We start from the raw sequence: 22,105 nt of genomic DNA on the forward strand, positions 1-22,105 counted from the left end.
GTAAATAAGGAGAAACTGTTTCCAGAGATAGAAGGGTCAGTAACCAGAGGGCACAGATTTAAGGTGATTGGCAAAAGAACCAGAGGCGACATGAGGAAGCATTTTTTTTAAAACGCAGCGAGTTGTTATGATCTGGAATGCAGTGCCTGAAAGGATGGTGGAAGTAGATTCAATAATAACTTTCAAATGGGAACTGGATAAATACTTGAAGGGAAAAAATTTACAGGGCTATGGGGAAAGAGCTGGAGAGTGGGACTAATTGAATAGCTCTACCAAAGGGCCAGCACAGGCACAATGGGCCGAATGGCCTCCTTCTGAGCTGTATCCTACTATGATACAATAATATAGGACAGTGGGAGTTAACTACTGTAAAAAGGTGGGCAACCAGATCACTTAAGGGAGTGACACACCAATGAACCAATGTAGATACCAGCGGCAGACCCGAATTTGTAACAATCATTTTTCAGCAAGTATTTCACAACAAAACATTATAACAAAATACAGCACTTGTTCCAATTTGCATTTTTCTCCAAACTCACTGACACTGGGAGGAAACAAGGCCAAAAAGCAGATATAGGTGCCATTTTTAAAATAGTTTTGTTTGTCTTAGGGATATAGGAAAGTACCAGACCAGAAGAGAGAATGCAGTCCATCTGGCCAGTCCCAAAAGTTAATGCCCCTCAATCACCCTCAAATATCCATCCAATTTTCCCTTAAATTTTTCCACGTTATCTGCTTTCACTGCCTCCCTGGGTGGTCTATTCCACACATTAAACACTCTCTACATAGAGTAATTAAATGTAAACGGTCTATGCATTTTCTAAGATGAAGCCTGTGTCTCCTGGTTCTAGAATTTGTGGCAATCTCAAACATACTATCAGGATTCAACTTATCTATTCCCTTTAAGAATCTTGAATACAAATAATATCTGTTGTGAGCTGTCTCTTCTCCAAAGTAAATAATCCCTGGTTGTTCAGCTTCTTCTCATAGCTGAGATGCCATAAGCTAGTTATCAGTTTGACTGCTCATTTCTATACTGCCTCCAATGCCTGGATATCCTTGCAGTCATACAGAAACCACAATTGTACAAAGTACTCCAGGTATGGCCCTGCCAGTGCACAGTACAGACTCATTATCATCTCCTGGAACTTGTGCTCCATCCCTCTGGCTGTACTTCCACGATCCAATTAGTTTTCCTAACTGCTTCCACACACTGTATTGTTGCTTTAATAACTAGCACTGCCCCCAGATCTGTCTCCAATGTTGTGTCCTGTAGCCTGGAACAATTTATTCTATATTCCCACTGTTTATTTCCCTTCTTTAGTTTTCATTGCCATGAGCTTGTCCGCACTGAATGCTATTTGCCATTCAACAGCCCATCTTCACAACCTATCGAGATTCCTTTGTATTTGGTTTAACTCTTCTCTATTGTCTGAAATCGCCCAATTTAGTCATATGCAAAGTAAACAGCTTTGTTTATATCCGAGCTCCAAAGTGTTTATATATGCAGCAAACAGCAATGGCCCCAGCAATTCCCTCCAATTTTCTACCTCATTTCTTGAGGGCTTTGACTCATGCAGTGATATAATTTCACAGGTGCTCACTGCCCTCCTGCAACTCTCAAGTGATTGCTCTTCATGTGTGAAGAGCAATCACTTGAGAGTGAGTGTCAGCAGACTCTTACACCATGGGGAATGTCACAGCCATGCTTGATCTTGTCTACACCCAGTGCCCACACATGTACACTTTCCAGAAGGAATCAGTGTATACTTAAGAAAAGACATACTTGCTCTCGAGGCAGTACAAAGAAGGTTCACTCGGTTAATCCCGGGGATGAGGGGGTGGACATATGAGGAGAGGTTGAGTAGATTGGGACTCTACTCGTTGGAGTTCAGAAGAATGAGAGGCGATCTTATTGAAACATATAAGATTGTGAAGGGGCTTGATCGGGTGGATGCGATAAGGATGATCCCAAGGATGGGTGAAACTAGAACTAGGGGGCATAATCTTAGATTAAGGGGCTGCTCTTTCAAAACTGAGATGAGGAGAAACTTCTTCAGTCAGAGGGTAGTAGGTCTGTGGAATTTGCTGCCCCAGGAAGCTGTGGAAGCTACATCATTAAATAAATTTAAAACAGAAATAGACAGTTTCCTAGAAGTAAAGGGAATTAGGGGTTACGGGGAGCGGGCAGGAAATTGGACATGAATTTAGATTTGAGGTTAGGATCAGATCAGCCATGATCTTATTGAATGGCGGAGCAGGCTCGAGGGGCCGATTGGCCTACTCCTGCTCCTATTTCTTATGTTCTTATGTTCTTATAACAATCAGGAGCAGCTGGACTGCAGCCACCTGTAGCTCTCCTATCACAACACTATGACATTTTCGTCAGCGTATACTGGGGATCAAACCCGAAACCTTTCTGATCTGTATGTCTCAATTGAACACTGGCAACAAATTTACCAACTGAGCTATCATGGGAGTGGTTCAAACATACCACCGTCGAACCTCCACTAATGCATTGATGTTAAAATCCACATCTTTGTTACAAATCCATCCATGGTTTTGCACCACCTCTGCAACCTCCTCCAGCTATGTTCCATCTTGCATCCTCCGCAGTTGTGGCATTGGCCAACTGTGCATTTCCCCCAGTTTCACTATCTGTTGCACAGCCTTCAGCCATCCCACTCTGGTACTCTCTCCAATCCCTTCTATCTTACTCCATCTCGCCACCTTCAAAACCCTGCCTACCCTTGGGATATTTTGTTGAAGAATAGGCTACATAAGAGCACATTGTTCACAATCTACTTCTGAAAACATTTTTTTTTGCAAAATGTAAATTTTAAGAAATGTCTTCCATGTTGTAGCTTCTGCTGGAAATCTTACCTTTTTGTCAAATTCCCTGAAGCAAGTGTCCCCCTGTTCCTTGTCACTGATTCTTCCTGTAGTTGGTGAAGGGATATTGTCATTGATGTCAGAATGCAGCCATTTCTGGACAGATACCAGTTTACCATTCCGGGAGCTTATCTCTGACTGGAAAATACTATCTGTAATCTCCACTTTAGGTGCAAGATGCCCAGTAATGGTATTCCCATTGTCATTGATCGAGGCACACATATTGTTTCTAAAAACTTCTTCAGTTTCTTTTCTTCCGTCATCATTTTCTTCCTCAATGCTTGAAGAGCTCTCCTGCTCCTGCTGCAACTTTTCATTGTGTTGTGTTCCAATTGCCCAGTGGGTTTCAAATGTGCCTCTTGGACTGTCAGCTGTCAGTCCCTCGTTGGAATCCTTGCCACTCTCAGAGTCCCAGTCAGAGTCAGTGCTAGAGGAGCAGCGTTCCAAACCAGAGGATTCTGCCCTCTGTTGAGATGCTCGAAGAGGTTTTACTGGACGACCATCAACTTTCTTCAGTGGATCGAGAACGACAACCACATTGGAGGCCATTTCTGTGGTTCAGAAGAAAAAAAATTAACTTAAAAAAAAACTGCATGTGTCCATTACTGTACACAGTAACAAATAGAATGTCAGTCCCATTTCCACCAAGTACTACAAGATCACATGACTGTGACATTGCCTCAGCACTGCAACCACAGGCCACCACTGGAACAAAGCTTCAGGAAATGCTTCTGAATGTGCATTGTCCAGTTTCATTGGCAAGGAATCAATACAACGGCCTCCAGGTCCCAACATAAAGGCTAAAGAAAATATAGAACAACGCAGACCTGCCTTTTGCAGGGAAGAACCATAAAGATAAAAATGTGCTTACAAGATCCATTCAACGGGAGAGACATTGGACTTATGCCCAAATCGGGCGGTAAGTCAGTAGTGTATGTTCCGCACGTCTGTCTGTGCCGGCCTGAAGCCTGAACCAAATTCGGCATTGGACATCATCTGAGTGCCAAACTGCCGTCCCGATGCAGCTTACCAGTTGTGGGTTGACAAATTCTGGCCAGCTCCGACGCCAAGCCAGCTCATGGGTAGGTCCTGGGAGGAGGAGGGGGATGAAGCCAGGCCAAGCCCGAGCTGCTAGCGGCCCGCAGTGTTTTTGTGGAGGCAGGATGGAGCACCCCTGCTCCTTCAGACTCTACAGGAGTATAATTTTTAAAAAGCTTTGTGGCCGTTTTTTGAACAGCCTCCAGCGGTCCCTTCAAAAACCCAGTGGTTAGGCCGCTCAAACCTGGCACAACTACACGGAGCTCACGCGACACAAGCTCTGCCCATCTGTACCTAAACTTTGCATTGGCATTCATTAGGACCCCAATTTGCATAGAAAAGCAGTCTTCCACCTGTTTCAGGCAGGCAGGCAGCTCACATTTTTACAGGCCCGCCTGAATGTGGCATGAGATGTTCCTTGGGCGTCAATGGGGTGTCTGAGGTGCCTCCCCGATTTTTAACTCATGACCGCCTGTTCTTAGATGGATACAAAATTTTTAAACTGTCTACATTAAACTTCAAAAAATGCAGCTGTTATTTTAATCAGCTACAATCATTAGTTAGAAACAGGGTTTCACTTGACAATGAGCTGGGGCAAGAGTTACCTACCTGTCCCGATGAGTTGAAAAACAAAACAACTCACCAGGTTACTAGTAAGTCTGTTATCTCTCCAATTCTTTACCCTCTTTATCCTCTTCTTTCTTCTCAACCTGATTCCCTTGTTGCTGTTCACTATATCATTGAGCAGCTCTCCCTCCATACCAGTGCTAGGTTTGGCCGACTGGAGGGGTCGAACTCCAGATTTGGCCCACTTGGCAGGATGAGGACTGAGCTTGGAACTGGGGAATGCCGACTTACCTAGTCCGAAGGTCGATACGGGAACCTCAGGCTCAACCTGGAGGCCGAAGATGGTGATAGAGGTTCCTAGGAGCTAAATGGAGGTGGTCTCCCAAGGCTGTGTTGGCTGACCTCAAAATGATTAGGGGTGTCGTGACCTCACCTGACCGCTCCAATTGCTCCACCACTGCTCCATTCTACATACTTTTTTGTATTGTTTTTCACACATACATGCAGCGCGGCAACCTGATGCTACATAGTACTGCCAATCATTTGCTAATGCTTTCCCTTTCCATGCGTGCTGACCTTTGTCCCTCTCCGCCTTTTCTAGGTCCATCTACAGAATATGACCAGGAGGGGGACAATCATCTCTCCCGAGCACCACCACAGAAATCAGCAAATGGTTGAAACAGATAGCGAGATAGAGGAGTCTGTATGTGGAGAATCACAGAGCATTAGTGAGCAGGAGCAGGGAACAGCAGAAACGACAGCTTAGATGACAACACGCTAGAGGGCAAGTTCAGCTCCTAGCTCTGCTGAAGAGGAGAGAAATGCCAATGTTCAAAAGAAAACCGCTTTCTGTGCACCTGCGGTTTTATGAGGTATTGGAAAACCTGCCTACGAGGTGTCACACCATGGCTGAGGCTATGGAGGAATTGGTTTCCAACTTGTGTGGCGTTCTGTCGCAAGGCTCAGCATTCTGCAATATACCATGGGGCGTGTCGTCAGGAATCTGTGTCACGAGCTCTTGCTACTCTAATCGAAGCTCAAACTGGTGCCAATAAGATCGGGGCTCCACCATCTTCGCCGCCTTCAAAAGGCTGAGGCAATGCATGGATAGGGGTTTCAATCACTTTACAAGGGGGGCTGTGAATGAGATGTGCTATGTTCTGCAAAGTGACCTGCACTCAACTCGTCTGCGGGTACAATACTAACAGTGTCTGTGATGGTCACAACAGCCCTTAACTTCTATGCCTCCAGATTATTCGACCACCCTTGATTCCTCCACCACCTTTGTGCCAACCTCAGGTCCAGGACAAGCAAGAACTTCCTTCAACTCAACATCAGCAAAACTAAGGAAGAAAAGCTCCATATGGCATCTTTCTTTGAAATGTGAACAGGGGCCTGGAAGCAGAATATTTGCCGATCTATTGTATTTGATACCAAATAAGAAGCTGATTTCTGCAACAAGAGGAGGGCAGCGCATCTGGACTACACGATCTTTTGATATGCCAAAGACTATTTACAGTTTGTTTTACCAGACTGTTGGCCAACTCTTTATTCTATGGTTGTTATCCTGTACTGTTACAGTTCCAAGTAGATCAAAATGAGATGGTTGTATCTTCAACTGATTAAAAATACATGAAAACTGCCAACATGTTTATACATCTTAGCAAGGCAATGATCATTAAGGAAAATATCTCCTTCTTACAGCAAATGTTTTAGTGAAAGCTCTTTATTTAATTCTATTTGTCATGGTTCAGAATTCTGTGGCCATTTATCCATGAATAGGTCCCAGATATGAGCTGTCGTAAAATGCATTTTGAGCAGAAGCTTGCCTAAAAGGGGTTAGCTTCCCTAGATAATCGCATGAGATGGTGTCCATCCAGAGGCAGTCAAGAGATGTTTTAAGTGCAGGATGGGCCGTTGTTTTGAAGAGTTCCCAAAAAATGGCACATTCATTAGCAATGTCTATGCACACGTATTCTTTCTTTTTTGTAACGGTATGCAAACTGCTTAGATCAAGTGACCTTCATTATACTCAATACTCTATGTTCTGTCTTTTGTGGAATAAAACAGTTTATAAACTGAATCAAACAATGCCTCACCTAGAGTTAACACTGTTCAATATCAGAGTAAAGGGATATACACGTTTAAGGTTCAGAGATCTAGTCCAGATCACAAGCAAGTTTCATTGTTACACTCCCGAGTCCCACTACAGTGCTAGCAGATATAGGGTAGTGGAGTCAACGTCCATAAAAAAGACAACAAGGCTGTTTAAGGGAGTGACTGACACTACTGATCCCAAGTGGGTACCTGCAGCAGAACTAAGTTCGTAACACCAATGTTCCTTACTTTTTTTCTCTTCCTCTGTTGAAGCTGCTGACAAATACTGGAGTACAGTTCCTCCGCTGGCAGCCCTTCATCCAAGTGGTCATTCTTCATATATGACCCAAGATGGTGACCATTGGTAGTTTATCCTACCTTAGGGGATATCACAGTGTAATCAGATCCTGTCCTCAAATGCACTCTTTTGAGCAGGGATTACTGGATAGTGATTATGAACGGAAACCCTGACTGTTTTTAGTCTCCATTGCTTGGAGTTCTTAAGCCAAATACAAGCACCCTTACTTCTGTCCCGGCTGAAATTAGCTAACTCAGAACAGCCAGTGATTAAATCCTACACATTCCTTGTCTGTATGGCTCAGTACCACAATATTTACCATCAGTAGGGAGGAAGAGAGTTAATCCTTTAGAAAACATCAGCAGCTTTAAGTATTTATGCTGCAGCAATATAAAATATTCAGCATATATACTCTTACCCATTAAACTCAAACCTGTTTTTGTCGACATCCTACTTATATCAACAAAAACGTGAAGTCCCAGTCCCTTCTCTGCATTAATGCCAAATACTTACTGTATATGTCGACATCGACATCTACTCTGGCACAGTTAGTTAGACAATTGTTTTTAAGTCCCTAAGTATTAAAGGGCTCCTTTTATTACTCCTATGTATGCTACCATCTTCCACCTTTAATCAACTTGAGCTCATCCAAAACTCTGCTGCCCGTATCCTAGCTTGCACCAAGTCCCGTTCACCCATCACCCCTATGCCCACTGACCCACATTGGCTGCCAGTCCCCGAACGCCACGATTTTAAAATTCTCATCCTTTGTTCAAATCCCTCCATGGCCTCGCCCCACCCTATCTCTGTAACCTCCTCCAGCCCAACAATCCTCCGAAAATTTTGCGTTCCTCCAATTTGGCGTCTTGTGCATCCCCAACTTCCTTTACCCCACCATTGGCAGCCTCGCCTTCAGCTGTCTAGGCCCTGGAATTCCCACCCTAAACCTCACCGCCTCTTTCACCTCCTTTAAGATATGCCTTAAAACCTACCTCTTTGACCAAGCTTTTGGTCACTTGTCCTAATGTCTCCTTCTTTGGCTCTGTCAATTTTTTTCTCTGATTACACTCCTGAGAAGCACCTTGGGATGTTTTACTACCTTAAAAGCACTATATAAATGCAAGTTTCTGTTGTTGTTGACAGGCCCTTATTGTCACATGTGACACAGGACTACAATTTGGACCATATTTATAACGCAGACATGACAGTACCTTGGGACAAAATTTACTGCATCAAGGGCCAACCGTGCTCTGGGGGCAAACAACATTAACAATAAAATTGACAGTGGGTAGGACAGTAATTAGTTAAACCAGGAAAAGATATTCAATACGAAAAGACTCGGTCACGCGATGCATGTAACATACAAGATGTACTCCAGCTGTTTAAAGAGGACCCATCTCTTAATTGGAAACAAACCTGATTTGTCAGTGCGGCAGGAAATTAATAAAGGCAAGGCTCACTGAAACAACCTTTCAGTGTGTCAATACACATGTCCCCAACAATGGGCCTTTTTCCCGACTGTCAAATAAACAATATCAGCTTTAATTATTTAATATCTTTTGGCACTGTTTGCTTGAGCTGAGTATACAGCACACACAATAAAGGACAAGGCAGCTTTTAATCAATTAAAGATGACAGTTTCTTGACTGCAATTATCCCACTCTACAGCACAGCTAATTGTTTTTTATGCCAAACAGTTCTCTCAAAATTGTTTCTTTTTCTTTTTTTTAAAAAAACTGCAAAATAGCCTCAGTACGTACCATCAGGCTCACTCTGGCTGCTACTTCTCTGGTTCTGAAGTTCTTGGATTTGTGCTCGGATCTTTTGTCTCTGCTCCACGTCTTCAGTCTCTCCTACCTGAAAACAACAGGTTTTAGTCAGTAAGTACTTTGTTCACATGAAAGACCAAAAATAGAAAGTCAGCCAAGTTATGTAGCATTGTACATTTATCCAGCTGAATTCACAAACTGTTCATAATTGTCACTATTTTCATAATTACTTTCATGCATCATCTCCCCTCCCCCAAGTACTGTAAAAAGATGAAAATTAATGTTTTATATTATAACATCAATTCTTATGAATGCAACAAACCTGAGTGTCCCCTTATGTACTGTAAAGTACAGCATCACAATAGTGGTTTATTTAAGAGTAGGAGTCAGAGAAGTAAGTGTTCTTCAGCTTGAGTTTTACAATTTAGCATTTAGTCTTCTACCTTCACCAAAAATTAGTTAAGAAAAAAACATTGAAGGTAAAGGCAATCATAACAGAGTGCTGACAAACTAGAACTAAATTCCCCTGTGCCAAGTCCTATCAACAGGGTATCTATATGATCCACTTGAGGCTCAGTTCAATAGTACACATTCAACAGATTCGGGATGAAGTCTCACTGCTAAAAGTCTTCATAAAAGTTATATGGATTGCATGTACCATCAGGTCATTCATTGAGAAGGTTAAGAATACAACTATCAAAAAGGCATGTAACATACGTGCCATCCCACCCACAACTGCATCTCACTGCCTCCTCTAAAGAAAGAACTTGCATTTATACAAATCAGTAAGGAAATTTAACAATGGCATCCTCCAAATCTGGCAAAATTTACAACAAGGATAGGGATTTACCACTGTGTACCTCTCCATATCCTGGGTACAAGAAGTTACAGCTTCTCATTATGCAGAGCTCAAATGGACATATATCTCATTCTCCGCAACTGTCAGCTAGGAAACATTGTGAGAGCAAAGCATTCTGTCTCATGCGGAGTGGGGGGGGGGGAAACAGAAGAGTAAGTGAGTTGGCTCACTCATCTCTCTAAATATACTTGCCTGTCAGCGGGTTATACAGCAACACTATCTGAGCTCCTCCCCTCCCCTCTTCTCCCCTCCCCCCACCACCAAATATCAACATCCTATCAGCTAGAGGAGGCTGCATTTATCCTGATGTTCAAAGAATGAGATAAAAGGAACATAAATACCACCACCACCACAAATTTCCAATTGTGAAAACTTAATGTGCAACTTATTTGCTGGTACAGATTCCTAGGTGGAAGCCCAATACCTGCAGCAAAGGACATTCATACTCAAAAGGGTTAAACATCTGATGCAGTAACACTTTCATAAATTGGAATATGGATTTTATCAGTAACTCACAGCCTTATAAAACATGCTGTAGGGAAAGTAGTTATTTGCATCCACTTTGGCATTCTCACCCAAATGACGAGATGAGATGTCTCAAGCCGTCCACCATCTCATCTGAAAGAGGGGAAAATTTCACACACTGCATCTCATCTATGCTGTCAGCTGCAGTAAGCATGCTACAGTACTTAATATTACATCAGCTTCTTTTTTACGAGGGGGCAGGATTACAGAGCTATGAAAAACTAGGTCTACAATTCTGCAGCCAGGATAAGGAAGCCAGATCTATTAGTTTGAGTATGGGGAGCTGGTTTGTGGACACTTGTCTCCTGGAAGCTGACGTAGTGACACTATAAAAACAGCTTTTAGTGCTCACAAACTGCCTATTCACAGGGAGCAGGTAATAACCACCTCAGAACAAGTAATGACTGTAATGATCAAACAAAACAGATGTTATTGCTATAAAAGCATTCTTCAAATTTCTAATTAACTCTTTGGGAACTACAGCAAAATAACAGCATAGAACTGTTAATTAAATATAAATGTTAAACATAAACGCTACTATAAACAGAAATATTTCCTCCAGCTGCATCTTATGATTCAGCTAATTAAGATACTAAGTTGTTGAGCCATATAGCTCAGAAAAATCCCAGCTTTGTGCAGAGTTAACGTGTAAAGGCAACACAGTTGGTCTGAACCACGGTTAGGAAAACACGGCACAAGACGTAGCCATTTGACCTATGGGACCTGTGCTAGTGCTAGCCACTTGTGGTAAAGCAAAACAATGTTCTAGTAACCCTTGAGGTGAAAAAAATTCTTTCAAATTACCTTTTCATTCTTCTAAAGATAGTCCCAAGTCTATAGCTTCTTGTTACAGATTTGTCAACCAGTAAAATCAATCTTTCACTATTTAACCTTTCAAAGTCTTTCATAATCATGAAAACCTCTACTAGATCTTTAACCTTCTGTTCCTGTGACAAAAGATCCAATTTTTCAAGCCTTTCTTCATAACCATAACCACTCCTTGTTGGCATCATTCTAGTAAATCTTCACTGTAGGCTTTTTAAAGTTCTGATATGTGTTACGTTTTTGGGTTTCATTTTTACTCTAGATATTTTTCAGCTTCCATGTTTCAAACTGTTCTTATAGGTAAGCCCTAGCTCCTTATGTGGTCAGCGTGTCTTCATTTGCCCTGATATCCAGGTACATCTAATAGTGTGCCCAGGATAACCAAGAGAGAAACCTTTTTTTAGATTGTTATAGCCATTGGTTCTATCCTATGATTTCACAGGATCCTTCTTACCATTGAAAGGTGGAAGAATAACACTGCCAAAGAATCTTCTAAAAAATAAAACAAGTCGTAGCAACATAACATTTTTAAAAGTAGTTGTTGAGCTTAGCTCGCTCCTAATCACCTGCTCCAGGATGCCGTGATTGCCCTCCCTTGTGATGCCATCCTTGTCTGTAATATAGGCATCCAATGGTATACCTATCAAACAACTTCCACCACTTAGGATTTTCTTACACTGTCTCCATCTGAGTCTTCCTTCCCCTCCAGCAGATGGTGTCCACTTCCCATCATCTATCTCACTATTCGTGTTTAGCTGTGGGGCAAGGAATCAGCCAATCAGGTGCTCTGCTAGCTCCCTGCCATTTGCCGCCCCAGGAATTTCTGCTGGAAGTGATGACGGCTGTTGAATGTGTCTACCCAAATACAGGGGGAGTATTCAAATACTCATACATCACATTTACCATCTTTATTTCCGTAGTGTCCAGCATTGATATGGCATGCGAGGACTGTGCTAAATTTGAAAAGGCCCTGTTAAAGAGTGCAATTCATCAAAGGGTGATATTTAAATTGTTTTTAATTAACCTCGCAGGTCTATAACAGCCATTTTCCTCCCTTTGACCCCAAGGTGGGTTTCCCAGTGCAAACAGGAATCCCACTGTGAGCCCGTCAAAATTATTTAAATTAAGCTGAGCTCAGAAAATTTGCTGGAGTCAGTGGTGCCCAAGTTGGGTGGGTGCAGAGCCCACCCCACCGATTTTACTCCGAGATTCCGCCAAAGCGAAAAATTCGGCTCAGGTTAGGATAGGATCACAGTTGACTGTAATGCTCCACCCAAGGTTGAATAGTGTGTTGACACTCACTGTCCAGACATACACTGGGAACTTGTGTGAGGTAACAGAAGGTGATTAGTTCTATGGAACTGTATCCCAGCAGGAGGGAGGTTAGAAAAGCAGCATAAATAGGAGAGGAAAAAAGAATTACTTCTCCCCGGCAGGGATACTTTCTCGTCATTGGTTGTGATGAACATTCAGCACAATCTCATTGAGACAGGGAAAGAGAAAGGTTAGTTTGTCTTTCAATGGAAGTTTCATCAGTTCTCAGCTGTTTTGATGAAATTTGTTCTGCACAACCTATCATTAGATGTTACCCCTTTTATTGTGTTTTTTATGGTGCATTTTTAGTCTAACCTGGAGGCCAAAAGTGGTAAGAATAGGGGCAAAAAAAAAAGATTTAAATAAATTATGAAGATTCTGTATGCTGGAGACCAACACAGCCAGTTGCTATGCACTCCATTCAAATATGCAGGCCTGCCTTAGGTTGACAATGGGCTCTTTTCTGACCTCTGATCTCAGCATGCAACAACTCATTAGACTGAAAGAAGATGGGAAAATCTACCAAGACCCTAGGCATTCATACACGCACAGAAAAGCTGCAGGTATTCATTCTTCAGTTCCCCATCTCCTCAACATTGGCTGAATGGAAGAAACCCTTTTTTTAAGACGCTCAACATTATTACAATATAAGCATGATGTGCTCCGGGTTAGCATAAAGACACCCACTTAAAAGAAACAAGTTTAAATAGATAACATGATATTATTCATAAAACTTTCTGTATTCCAAATGGTACAAAAGTTAGATGGTAGATGTATATAACTACTATTAGAAACATGCCACATATAAGCATTCGGACCATTTGCAGCATAAAAATTCCAGGTTCAGATATTTTTAAAGCCAAAATTCAAAACCCCAGGCACAAGCCTCCCAAAACTGGAGCAAAATTGGAGACATCACTGCTCCCCTGCCAACTCAAGAACATTGACAGATCACTCCAGGATATCAGGGAACATGAAGACATCACTTTCACTCCAAGGACCACCAGGGATCAAGCACATATTTATTTTTTTACATCTAACTAGATAAATGCAAAATTATAAATTGTTCCAGCCATCAGCCTTGTACAACAATTTATGAGGGACATCATGCATAATGAAAAAAACTGACATAGATCAGGACTGGGTTTCACCCAAAACAATCCGCTGTGTTCCAAGTTCAATGTAATGCTCGTCCTCAGTATGTACCATAACTGCCCACATGACACAATCATTCCACAAAATTCCACTGAGCTAGCCAAACACACTGCATTCAATACCAAGTACAGATATCAGTAGCAGATATATCAGAGCCAAATCTTAAAATCTTCTGCTCGAAGTGACTCAGTCAACAACAGAACTCAGATGAGTACAACTGTTCCAAGATACACAGCTGCATTGCAGCTTCAGCTAGCTGGAGTACTGTTTTCCATATCTGGCTCATCTCAATTCTGAATTCACAAAAGCAGCTTATTTGCCCGGTACTGTGCCTTTGACTTATATTGAGCAAGAGGAGCAATATCCAGGAGTAGGGAGGATGCTGACTCCTACTTATCTCAATTGCAGCTGGCTGAAGGTGGACCCAGATACACTACCCAAGTGAGTCTTTTCCAGTTGGAATGCAGACAGGCAGGGAAATTTTCCATCTCGTGGTATTAGTTTCCACTGACATGATTCAGGCATGCAGCAACCAAGTGGGCAATAAACGACAATCCATCCAACCCCCACTGGAAACTTCCCTGTTAAAATTTTGCATTCTAGTTGCAAATCCACATTTATTCTTGCTCATTCTTTTTGTTTGCCTGATGCATAATAATTAGGGTGGTTACTCTGCCCGCCTCCAATTCTGGCCTCTTGCCCATCCCTGATTTTAATCGCCCCACTATTGGCAGCCGTGCCTTCAGCTGTCTAGGTCCTAAACTCTGAAATTCCCTCCCTAATTCTCTCCTCCTTTAAGACACACCTTAAAATCTACCTCTTTGACTAAGCTTTTGGTCACCTGTCCTAATATCTCCTTATGTGGCTCAGTGTCAAATTTTGTTTGATAGCACTCCTGTGAAGTGACTTGGGATGTTTTACTACATTAAAGGCACTATATAAATAGCAAGTTGTTGTTGTTATAGGCCTACTATATCTCCCAATGGTTGGGTTGAGGTACCTCCCAGTGTTATTTATATCCATTCAGACCTAGTCTTAAAGATAAGCTGCGTTGGTAAAGGACACAAGCTTTTTAGGTGAATTATTCTGAATGCAATTTTCCTGTCTTTTCAGGTCAGACCATGGAAGAGATGGTTCTGTTGGTTGTAGTTGTTTATAGAAGCAGTCCTATTACTGTTTCCATAATCAAAGCAAAACCACTGTGAAAAAAAATACTCGAAGAGTTAAGCATAACAGGAAAATCCTTAAAAGGGATCCCTAACGTAGTTCTCACAATACCAACACCTCAAGGTCCATCAAGCCATCTAGGTGGAAATTACAGAGTCAGGTGCCCTGTGGTAAATCCTATTACCTTAATATTAGGAGTTATATCAAAAGTGCCTCATTCATTGCATTTTACGCTTTGCTTGGTACATGATTAAAGAAAGCATTCGCTGGCACCTTAATCTGCAGCAGCAGAAAGAAAGCTCCCTGAACAACATGGTTATAAATTAAACCCAATTTATTTCCCTACAAGTGTTCACTACATAGTCATTGTGTTTAACCCAGGGCATCTTGATGATGGTGCGTGTTTACCATGTTCTGCTTCTCAATCTTATGATCCTGCTAGATACTCTCCCAAAGGCAGAGGTAAGTGATATATCTGGCCAATGGGTGTCAGGATCTAGGTGGGAGGTCTCCCAGTGTCCTAGCCAATATTTATCCCTCAACCGACAGCTAAAACAGATTACCCGATCATTTATTTAATTGCTGTTTGCAGAAACTTGCTGTCTGCAAATTGACTACCACATTTCCTACATTAGAACAGTGACTATGCTTCACGAAAAAAGTAATTAATTGCTGTAAAGCGCTTTGGGACGTCCTGAGGTTGTGAAAGGCGCTATATAAATAAGCTTTTTCTTTCCAATCTCTCATTCCTATGTCTTAAATATAGTCCAACCAAAATCTTTCCTGACCTCAAACTTATTTTTAAGCAAAATAATAGCTTACTTTAATTGGAATTCAGCCACACAGTATGGGATCTTTCTTATTACCTTAGCAATTCTTTCACGGTTGGCTCTTCCTCCTGCTCCTGGATTTCACTGTTCCAACTTTTTCTTTAAACTCAAACTTTCAGAATTTAACACACCCCTCCTCCAGGAATATCTTTGCCAATTAGTAGCAGAGTCGTTCATTGAACAGAGTACTGTGAACAACATGCCGCCTTCTTCGATTAAAACCAGCGGCCTCGTCATGCGCTAGTGTGCAAATGCCCGCCTAGACTGGTAGTTTTGTTTCTTTGGAACCCATTAAAATTCAATATAAATTCAGTTTCATTCAGAATTTCAATTAGTCTCCTTTGTGTTGGTTTGCTCAATAAGGGAAATAATAGTATTAGAAAATAAACCATTCTATGTCTGCATTTATAAAAATGTACTTGCGTTAAAGCCAACCAATTTAACATTGCAGTAAATCAAGTGAGGCTTGACATTTTCTTAAGTGGTCATTTCTATCAGTTTTCACCAATTTTTTCTCACCTCTCCTGAAAGCATAGATTCTGAACAGCATGCAATTTTTCGCAGGTGCCAGCAGTGTGGTATATCACGCACGCAGACAAGCTACATGTGTAAGCCTAAGCAGGCAATGTCAGCAGGCTATTTAACTTAAAAGGGGGGGCATTAGAGTTCAACCCAATTCTGTCTTCACCCTACATCTACACATGCAAAGTTTCTAACAGGGGCCACTGGATAGCAACCATTAGCAGGAACCATAGCTAATTTATCCCCCTCCCTTGTTCAAGGACACAGATGCAAATTGTAGCATCTGTAACACCATCCTGGATGGCACCTGCAGTAGACTAGAAACTGAACATGGAATGTTTCTAGGCTGTACAGTTCAGTACGATACAGAGCAGTGATACCCTCTAAAGAATCAGAGAAGTAGAGAGTTGCAGTCATATTCTAATAAGAAACTGTCTATATTTTAATTTCTTTGTATAGGAGACCAGCAGTCACCTTAAATATTGATTGCTACTAGCTGGTTCCTCAGACTGCAGAGAACAAGCATTAGAGTCTGGTTATGAAAAAAGTAATTTCAAAGAATATTGATGCACGAGTGTTTACTGGTACCAGTGTTCCCAGATGAAAGAATGCCGCATCTTTCATGATCAGCCAAAGTATTTCAAACAGGTTCATTTGCTCCCAGCAAGAGGCTTCGCCATCCAATTCAATACAAACGTCTTTTTAAATATATGGTTGATTGGTTGCTCTAGAGTTTAAAATATATATTTTTAATTTCCTTATTCCTGATCATTTTTCAAAGGATTTTGAAAGTATATCTCATATCGTTTTGCTCCAAATCAGCAGTTCTTCTGAAGTAGTCAGTGAAACAGATAGAGAGGAGATTCCGTGGAAGAAGTAAACCGTCGTATAAGGTTAAGTTTCAAGTTCAGCTTTATATTGAGCTTTAGTTCAAGATACACAACTGTTTGTTATTTCAATATTCTAAGGAGGGATATTGAGATCTGTATATTACTGTAAACCTACTGTTTGTCTTTGCTCTTGTCTTTACCTATTTACGAGAAAGAAAGAAAAAGCTTGCATTTATATAGCGTCTTTCACGACCTTAGGACATATTAGGACATTGGCCCTTAGAGCCAATGAAATATTTTTGAGGTGTAGTCACTTGTCATGTAGGAAACGCAATTTGCATTCAGCAAGGGCCCACAAACAGCAATGAGATAATGACCAGATAATCTGTTTTAGTGAGGTTAGTTGAGGGATAAATATCGGCCAGAACACTGGCGAGATCACCCCTGCTCTTCCTCAAAACAGTGCCACAGGGTCTTTTATGCCTGAGACTACAAACAGGGCATCAGTTTAACATCTCAGCCGAAATTTCAATAAATCTGTTTGTAGTTTATAGCCTAAACCATGGTCTGATAGAGTGTTCACTCTACTATTTTCTGAAGTGAAGGAAATTGCACAAGGGAACATAATATATTGAGTAAGCTGAAATACATTGACAAGAGCTCCTGTTCGATACCTGAACTTGCCACAATCACCTAGATATTGAGGAGTACAAGGCACACTCTGGTTTATAGAGAACAACAGTTTGCTTGCAGGAGTGTTTTTTGTTGCTGAACCCAACAAAGATATCTCAGGTAAAAGTCCGAAAATGTGCTAGTCTGTATGGTTCAGTACTACACTGAGCAGTACTGTTGCCATCTGGGGGGGATCCTACTCTATTTTTCTACTGAGATAAATCAAATTAGCAGTAATATTTCTGAAATGTTAGTTATTTTCTAATTAACTCCCCCTCTGGAGGAGTATCTTATCTTGATTTGGAGTCTCCTTTATACATCCCAGCTAAGACTAAGAGCTTATTGTGAAAAAAAAAGCTCACCATGTGTAGAAACTGCTGAGAACACATGTCCTAAAGCTTCGATGCACCAAGGTGCTGTGCTGACTAGCCAGTGTTCCTTTCAAATCAAAACTCATTCTATTTTATTAATGTGTTTATTTACGGTAAACACATTTAGCCTGAAACACAGTATAACATTGAACCCATGTCACCAAGATAACGAAAGGACAAACCAAAAATAAAACGAGTCCTGGAACAATAATAGAGATGATTGCCTGAGCAGTACAGTTCCTTTTACAATACATCTGATAAATCACATTTGTAGTGAACCTCTATGTATTTCAAATCACAAAGCAGAAATTATGTGAAATTTACAACTTTCCTTTCTGTCCCCTCTTGCAGATATGAGCTGTCACATGACGGGTTCACATTAAACTAAAATAAGCCAAGTGTGAAAAAAAACTGTTTAAAATCAGCACAAACATTAGGCAGGTCATTTTTTTCTCTTTTTCCAATTTTCTTTCCTTTTTTCCTCTCCTCCCCTGAAGGCACTCATGCTGAGCTATAGTTCCACAGGCATCAGCCACCCTCTAGTACCACACCCAAGTAATCGCATTTCATGTGTGAACTCACTCGGTGAGTGTCAGCAACCAGGCAGCACAACAGAGCCTGATCCTGCACTCCACACATACATATGTAGCTGAGATCAGCTAACTCAGCACAGGCTGGTGGTACCTTCTAGTCTGTATGCTTCAGTACTCAGTGCATTTATTCATTAGCTACTGGAAGACCAAGTGAATAATTTAACACCAACAGGTGCATGACACAGACCAGACATCATCATAAAACTTGGGAAATAAAATTCAATTCAGTTTATCAACTGAGAGTATATGAGGGTGCCATAGTATTTTGGAGCTTTATGGAGTGGTAGAACTTCAGTTTGTGCATGATTCCCATGGTGAGTACTTGATCTCAACCATCCCACCACGGCAAGCAACGGCCAAGCACAGGGAGCGAAGGGGATCACTTGCTCCAGGCCATACTCTCACATTTCCTACTCGATGGCTCGAGAACAGCACTTGCAGAGACCACAGAGAAGCTCCCCAATCTGTTCTTCAATTGGGGAAGATCTGCGATGTGGGATGATACAAGGATAAGACTACTTTTTCTCATTTTACATAAAAATGAAATAGAAAAAGATTAGGGAATGGTAAAATAAGAGTCACACCAGAAATGGGTGCCAAACTAGTGTGCAGGAGCTTTGTCCTGGAAAGAAAGTACCAGGCTGGAAAGTGTTAACTAACAGTACAAAATTCAGTTACCTCACTTACTGCGAAATGCTTTTCCATCTTCTCAGATTGTGAAGCAGACAGATTGTAGTAGCAGTTTGGGCACTCTGTCTTCCCTATCACTGCTGCAGGAAGGTAGTTCTTTGGGGAAACGGATGCTTAATCGCTTGTTTAAATGAGCTCAGCCCCAGGGCGTGCACTTTCCCCAGGAGAGTAATGAACTCTGCAGACGTTCATTGTGCAGATCCACCTTCCCACCACTCCGCAACCATCTTTCCCAGTGCAGTCCCTGCTTTGAATGACAGCAGCAGCAAAATTACCGGAGTTGAAGCCAATCTTGCAGAGGCTTTCACTGTGAAATAATTCTGTCTCCCTGTCTATTTCTCAAGCCTTTGTTTGACACTAGAGTTCATTAGTAAGTTTAAGGTTCTGAGGATCAATCTAATGTTGGAAGTTTTAATGAAAAATATTAAATAATTTGGTAATCATCTGGTGGTCTAGCTAATCTGTCGTGAGTCTCTGTACTGTACAGTCCTGCACACATATTTGATCCCATCACTCATATCTTGTTCTATAGAATGAAAGCAAATGCTTAATGTTTGTGACATTCCTGTTTGTTATTTTAATCTATTTAAAGTAAAAGGGTTAATATCAGAGTTAAAATAGGTAAAGGCATGTCATATGAATGCAATAAGTGTTACCAACAGTAATTTTTCAGGACTGTACTCTCCGAAACAGAAATACTGGGACAGATCTTTACTCTTTTGTTTGCATGTTGGCAAATGCAAATAGGCTAGAAATGCTTATCTCATTCATTGTCAGTAAGGGAAAATTTGACGCATACTAGCCGAGCTGAGCTTCTGACCGCATATCTCTGCTGCCTGTATCCTATCCTGCACGAAGTCCCACTCACATATTACTCCTGTTCTTGCCGACCTACAATGGCTAGTCTCCCAACACATAACATTTAAAATTCTCATCTGTTTAAATCCCTTCATTGCCTCATCCCTCCCTATCGCTGTACGCTCCTTCAGCCCTGCAACCTCCTCTCAAGCTCCCCATTCCCCTGACTCAGGCCATTTATGCATCCCCCTCTATCTTCACCTCCCACCATTAGTGGCTGTGCCGTCTAAGCCCTATGCTCTGGAATTCCCTCTCCCTAAACCCTTCTCTGCCTCGTGACATCCCTCCTCCTTAAAGACCCTTCTTAAAACCCTCTTCTTTCACACCTCCTAATATTTCCTTCTTTGACTCAGTGTCTATCTTTGTCTGATTACGCCTCTGTGAAATGGCTTTGGCGTTTTTCTATGTTAATGGCACTGAGGGCTAAATTGGGCCGTGTAGCGCCCGTTGCGTAGGCACTACGCGGACTCCTAAGCACCGAAAATTGCGCCCGAGATGCCCGCGCACACTTCTGGTGTGATGTATTGGTAAAGGCGTTTGCGCACGCGCATGTAACAAACGCCAGCAGCATGTAAAGTAAGGAGATTATGTGGTAGATCAGTGTGCAACGCCGATTTAAAGGGACAGATGAGATTTTGGAACTCCACACTCCAGCCAACGCACTGCCTTAACCTCGCACAGCTGAACAGGTCTTAAACGGCCTGAAGGACCCCCCCCACACCCCACCAGCGCTATTTACAGGGATCATGCAGGACTTACAGGTTCGTTGATGGATTATTGCTTCTGGCTGCTGATGCATTTGCACCTGTTTTTGGAGGTCTCCTATTCTTGAATACTAGGATGATGGGACATAGCCTAAAAATTAGAGCCAGGACTTACAGGAGTGAAGTTAGGAAACTCTTCTACACACAAACAGTGGTAAAAGTTTGGAACTATCTTCCACAAACGGCAGTTGATGCTAGCTCAATTGTTAATTTTAAATCTGAGATTGATAGATTTTTGTTAACCAAAGGTATTAAGGGATATGGAGCTAAGGCGGGCATATGGAGTTAGGTCACAGATCAGCCATGATCTCATTGAATGGTGGAACAGGCTCGAGGGGCTAAATGGCCTACTCCTGTTCCTAAATTCCTATAATAAAGTTTCAATATGCTACAGGGAGTGGGCTAGCTAGCTGACATGCAACAGCGGAGTAGCAGGAATGCGAGAGAAATGCTGTCATCCCGAGAGGACAGCAGATTTACGTTCCATGGAGCCACTGCCACTTGCTGCCTCCTGTTACATGCCACCTTCTCCTGCAAGAAAGCGGGATGTGTGTCGGTGAGTGTCCTGCAAGATATTTGGGTGATGTGGCTGTCATGGTTGAATAGCTGCCAGTATGTGTGATCTGTGAGTTGTGGGTGTGCAGCTTGCAACAGTGGTAATGTGTGAGGATGAGATGAAGCATCTGATTGGAAGAGCTGAGTACTGATTAAAAGAGTTTGTTGGTATGTGGGTGAGGGGGGGGTGGGAATAGTGCTTGGAGCAGTTGGTAAGATATGCCACTTGACAGTTAAACTCACTCACCTTGACCACTTGTGTCAAATCATTGAACTTCTTCCTGCACTGCATCCATGATCATGGTGCTGTGCTCCTGGCATTGACCTCATCCCCATGTGCCTCGGGAGCTTCTTGCCCCCTGCAGATATAGGATGCCTCTCCTTCTGTCCACCTCTTGCACCAACGCCTCTAGTGCATCATCAGAGAACCTTTATACACGCCCTCGCGCAGACCCGGTACAAACTCAGATGGGCAGATTGGGGGAGTCTGGCGTGCAGATTGGAGGATGTGGGATGTAGTTGTGAGCAACCTTTGTTCAATGTTTTGAAAGAACTCAACAGTATGTAAACATAAGGATGGGACCTGCATCTGTGCTTTACGTGTGCGATTTCTGATCTCAGTTCAGACCTGTATCTTATACTTTGAAAATATAAGTGAAGCAAACTTTGAGCAGCCAAGTTGCTGCTTATTAAAAATTCCAGAGTTCCCATCATCACCGTGCTTCATTATATTGCAGCACAGATTCATCTCACCATTGACTTCCACCACTTCCTGCAGCCACAGTGCATTTTTTTTTATTCGTTCACAGGATATGGGCGTCGCTGGCGAGGCCAGCATTTATTGCCCATCCCTAATTGCCCTTGAGAAGGTGGTGGTGAGCCGCCTTCTTGAACCGCTGCAGTCCGTGTGGTGA

At 42.1% G+C, this 22,105-nt stretch overlaps 1 protein-coding gene across 7 annotated transcripts in view; it reads right to left on the reverse strand.

Annotated features, from left to right (window-relative positions):
- smtnb (smoothelin b) overlaps window positions 1-22,105 on the reverse strand; it is a 314,089-nt gene that overhangs the window by 123,746 nt on the left and 168,238 nt on the right. For 6 of the 7 annotated variants that reach the window (XM_068005958.1, XM_068005961.1, XM_068005960.1 and 3 more), the window contains exons 6-7: window positions 8,653-8,749; window positions 2,884-3,443 (exon numbers count right to left, since the gene is read on the reverse strand). In XM_068005958.1, coding sequence (XP_067862059.1) covers window positions 2,884-3,443; window positions 8,653-8,749 — 657 coding nt within the window. Of the gene's footprint in view, window positions 1-2,883; window positions 3,444-8,652; window positions 8,750-19,002; window positions 19,041-22,105 lie in introns of those variants that run through there. The other variant, XM_068005962.1, reaches the window with a different exon arrangement.

The sequence above is a fragment of the Heptranchias perlo genome, chromosome 25 (assembly GCF_035084215.1).
Source record: "Heptranchias perlo isolate sHepPer1 chromosome 25, sHepPer1.hap1, whole genome shotgun sequence".
In the NCBI taxonomy this organism is placed as follows: domain Eukaryota; kingdom Metazoa; phylum Chordata; class Chondrichthyes; order Hexanchiformes; family Hexanchidae; genus Heptranchias; species Heptranchias perlo.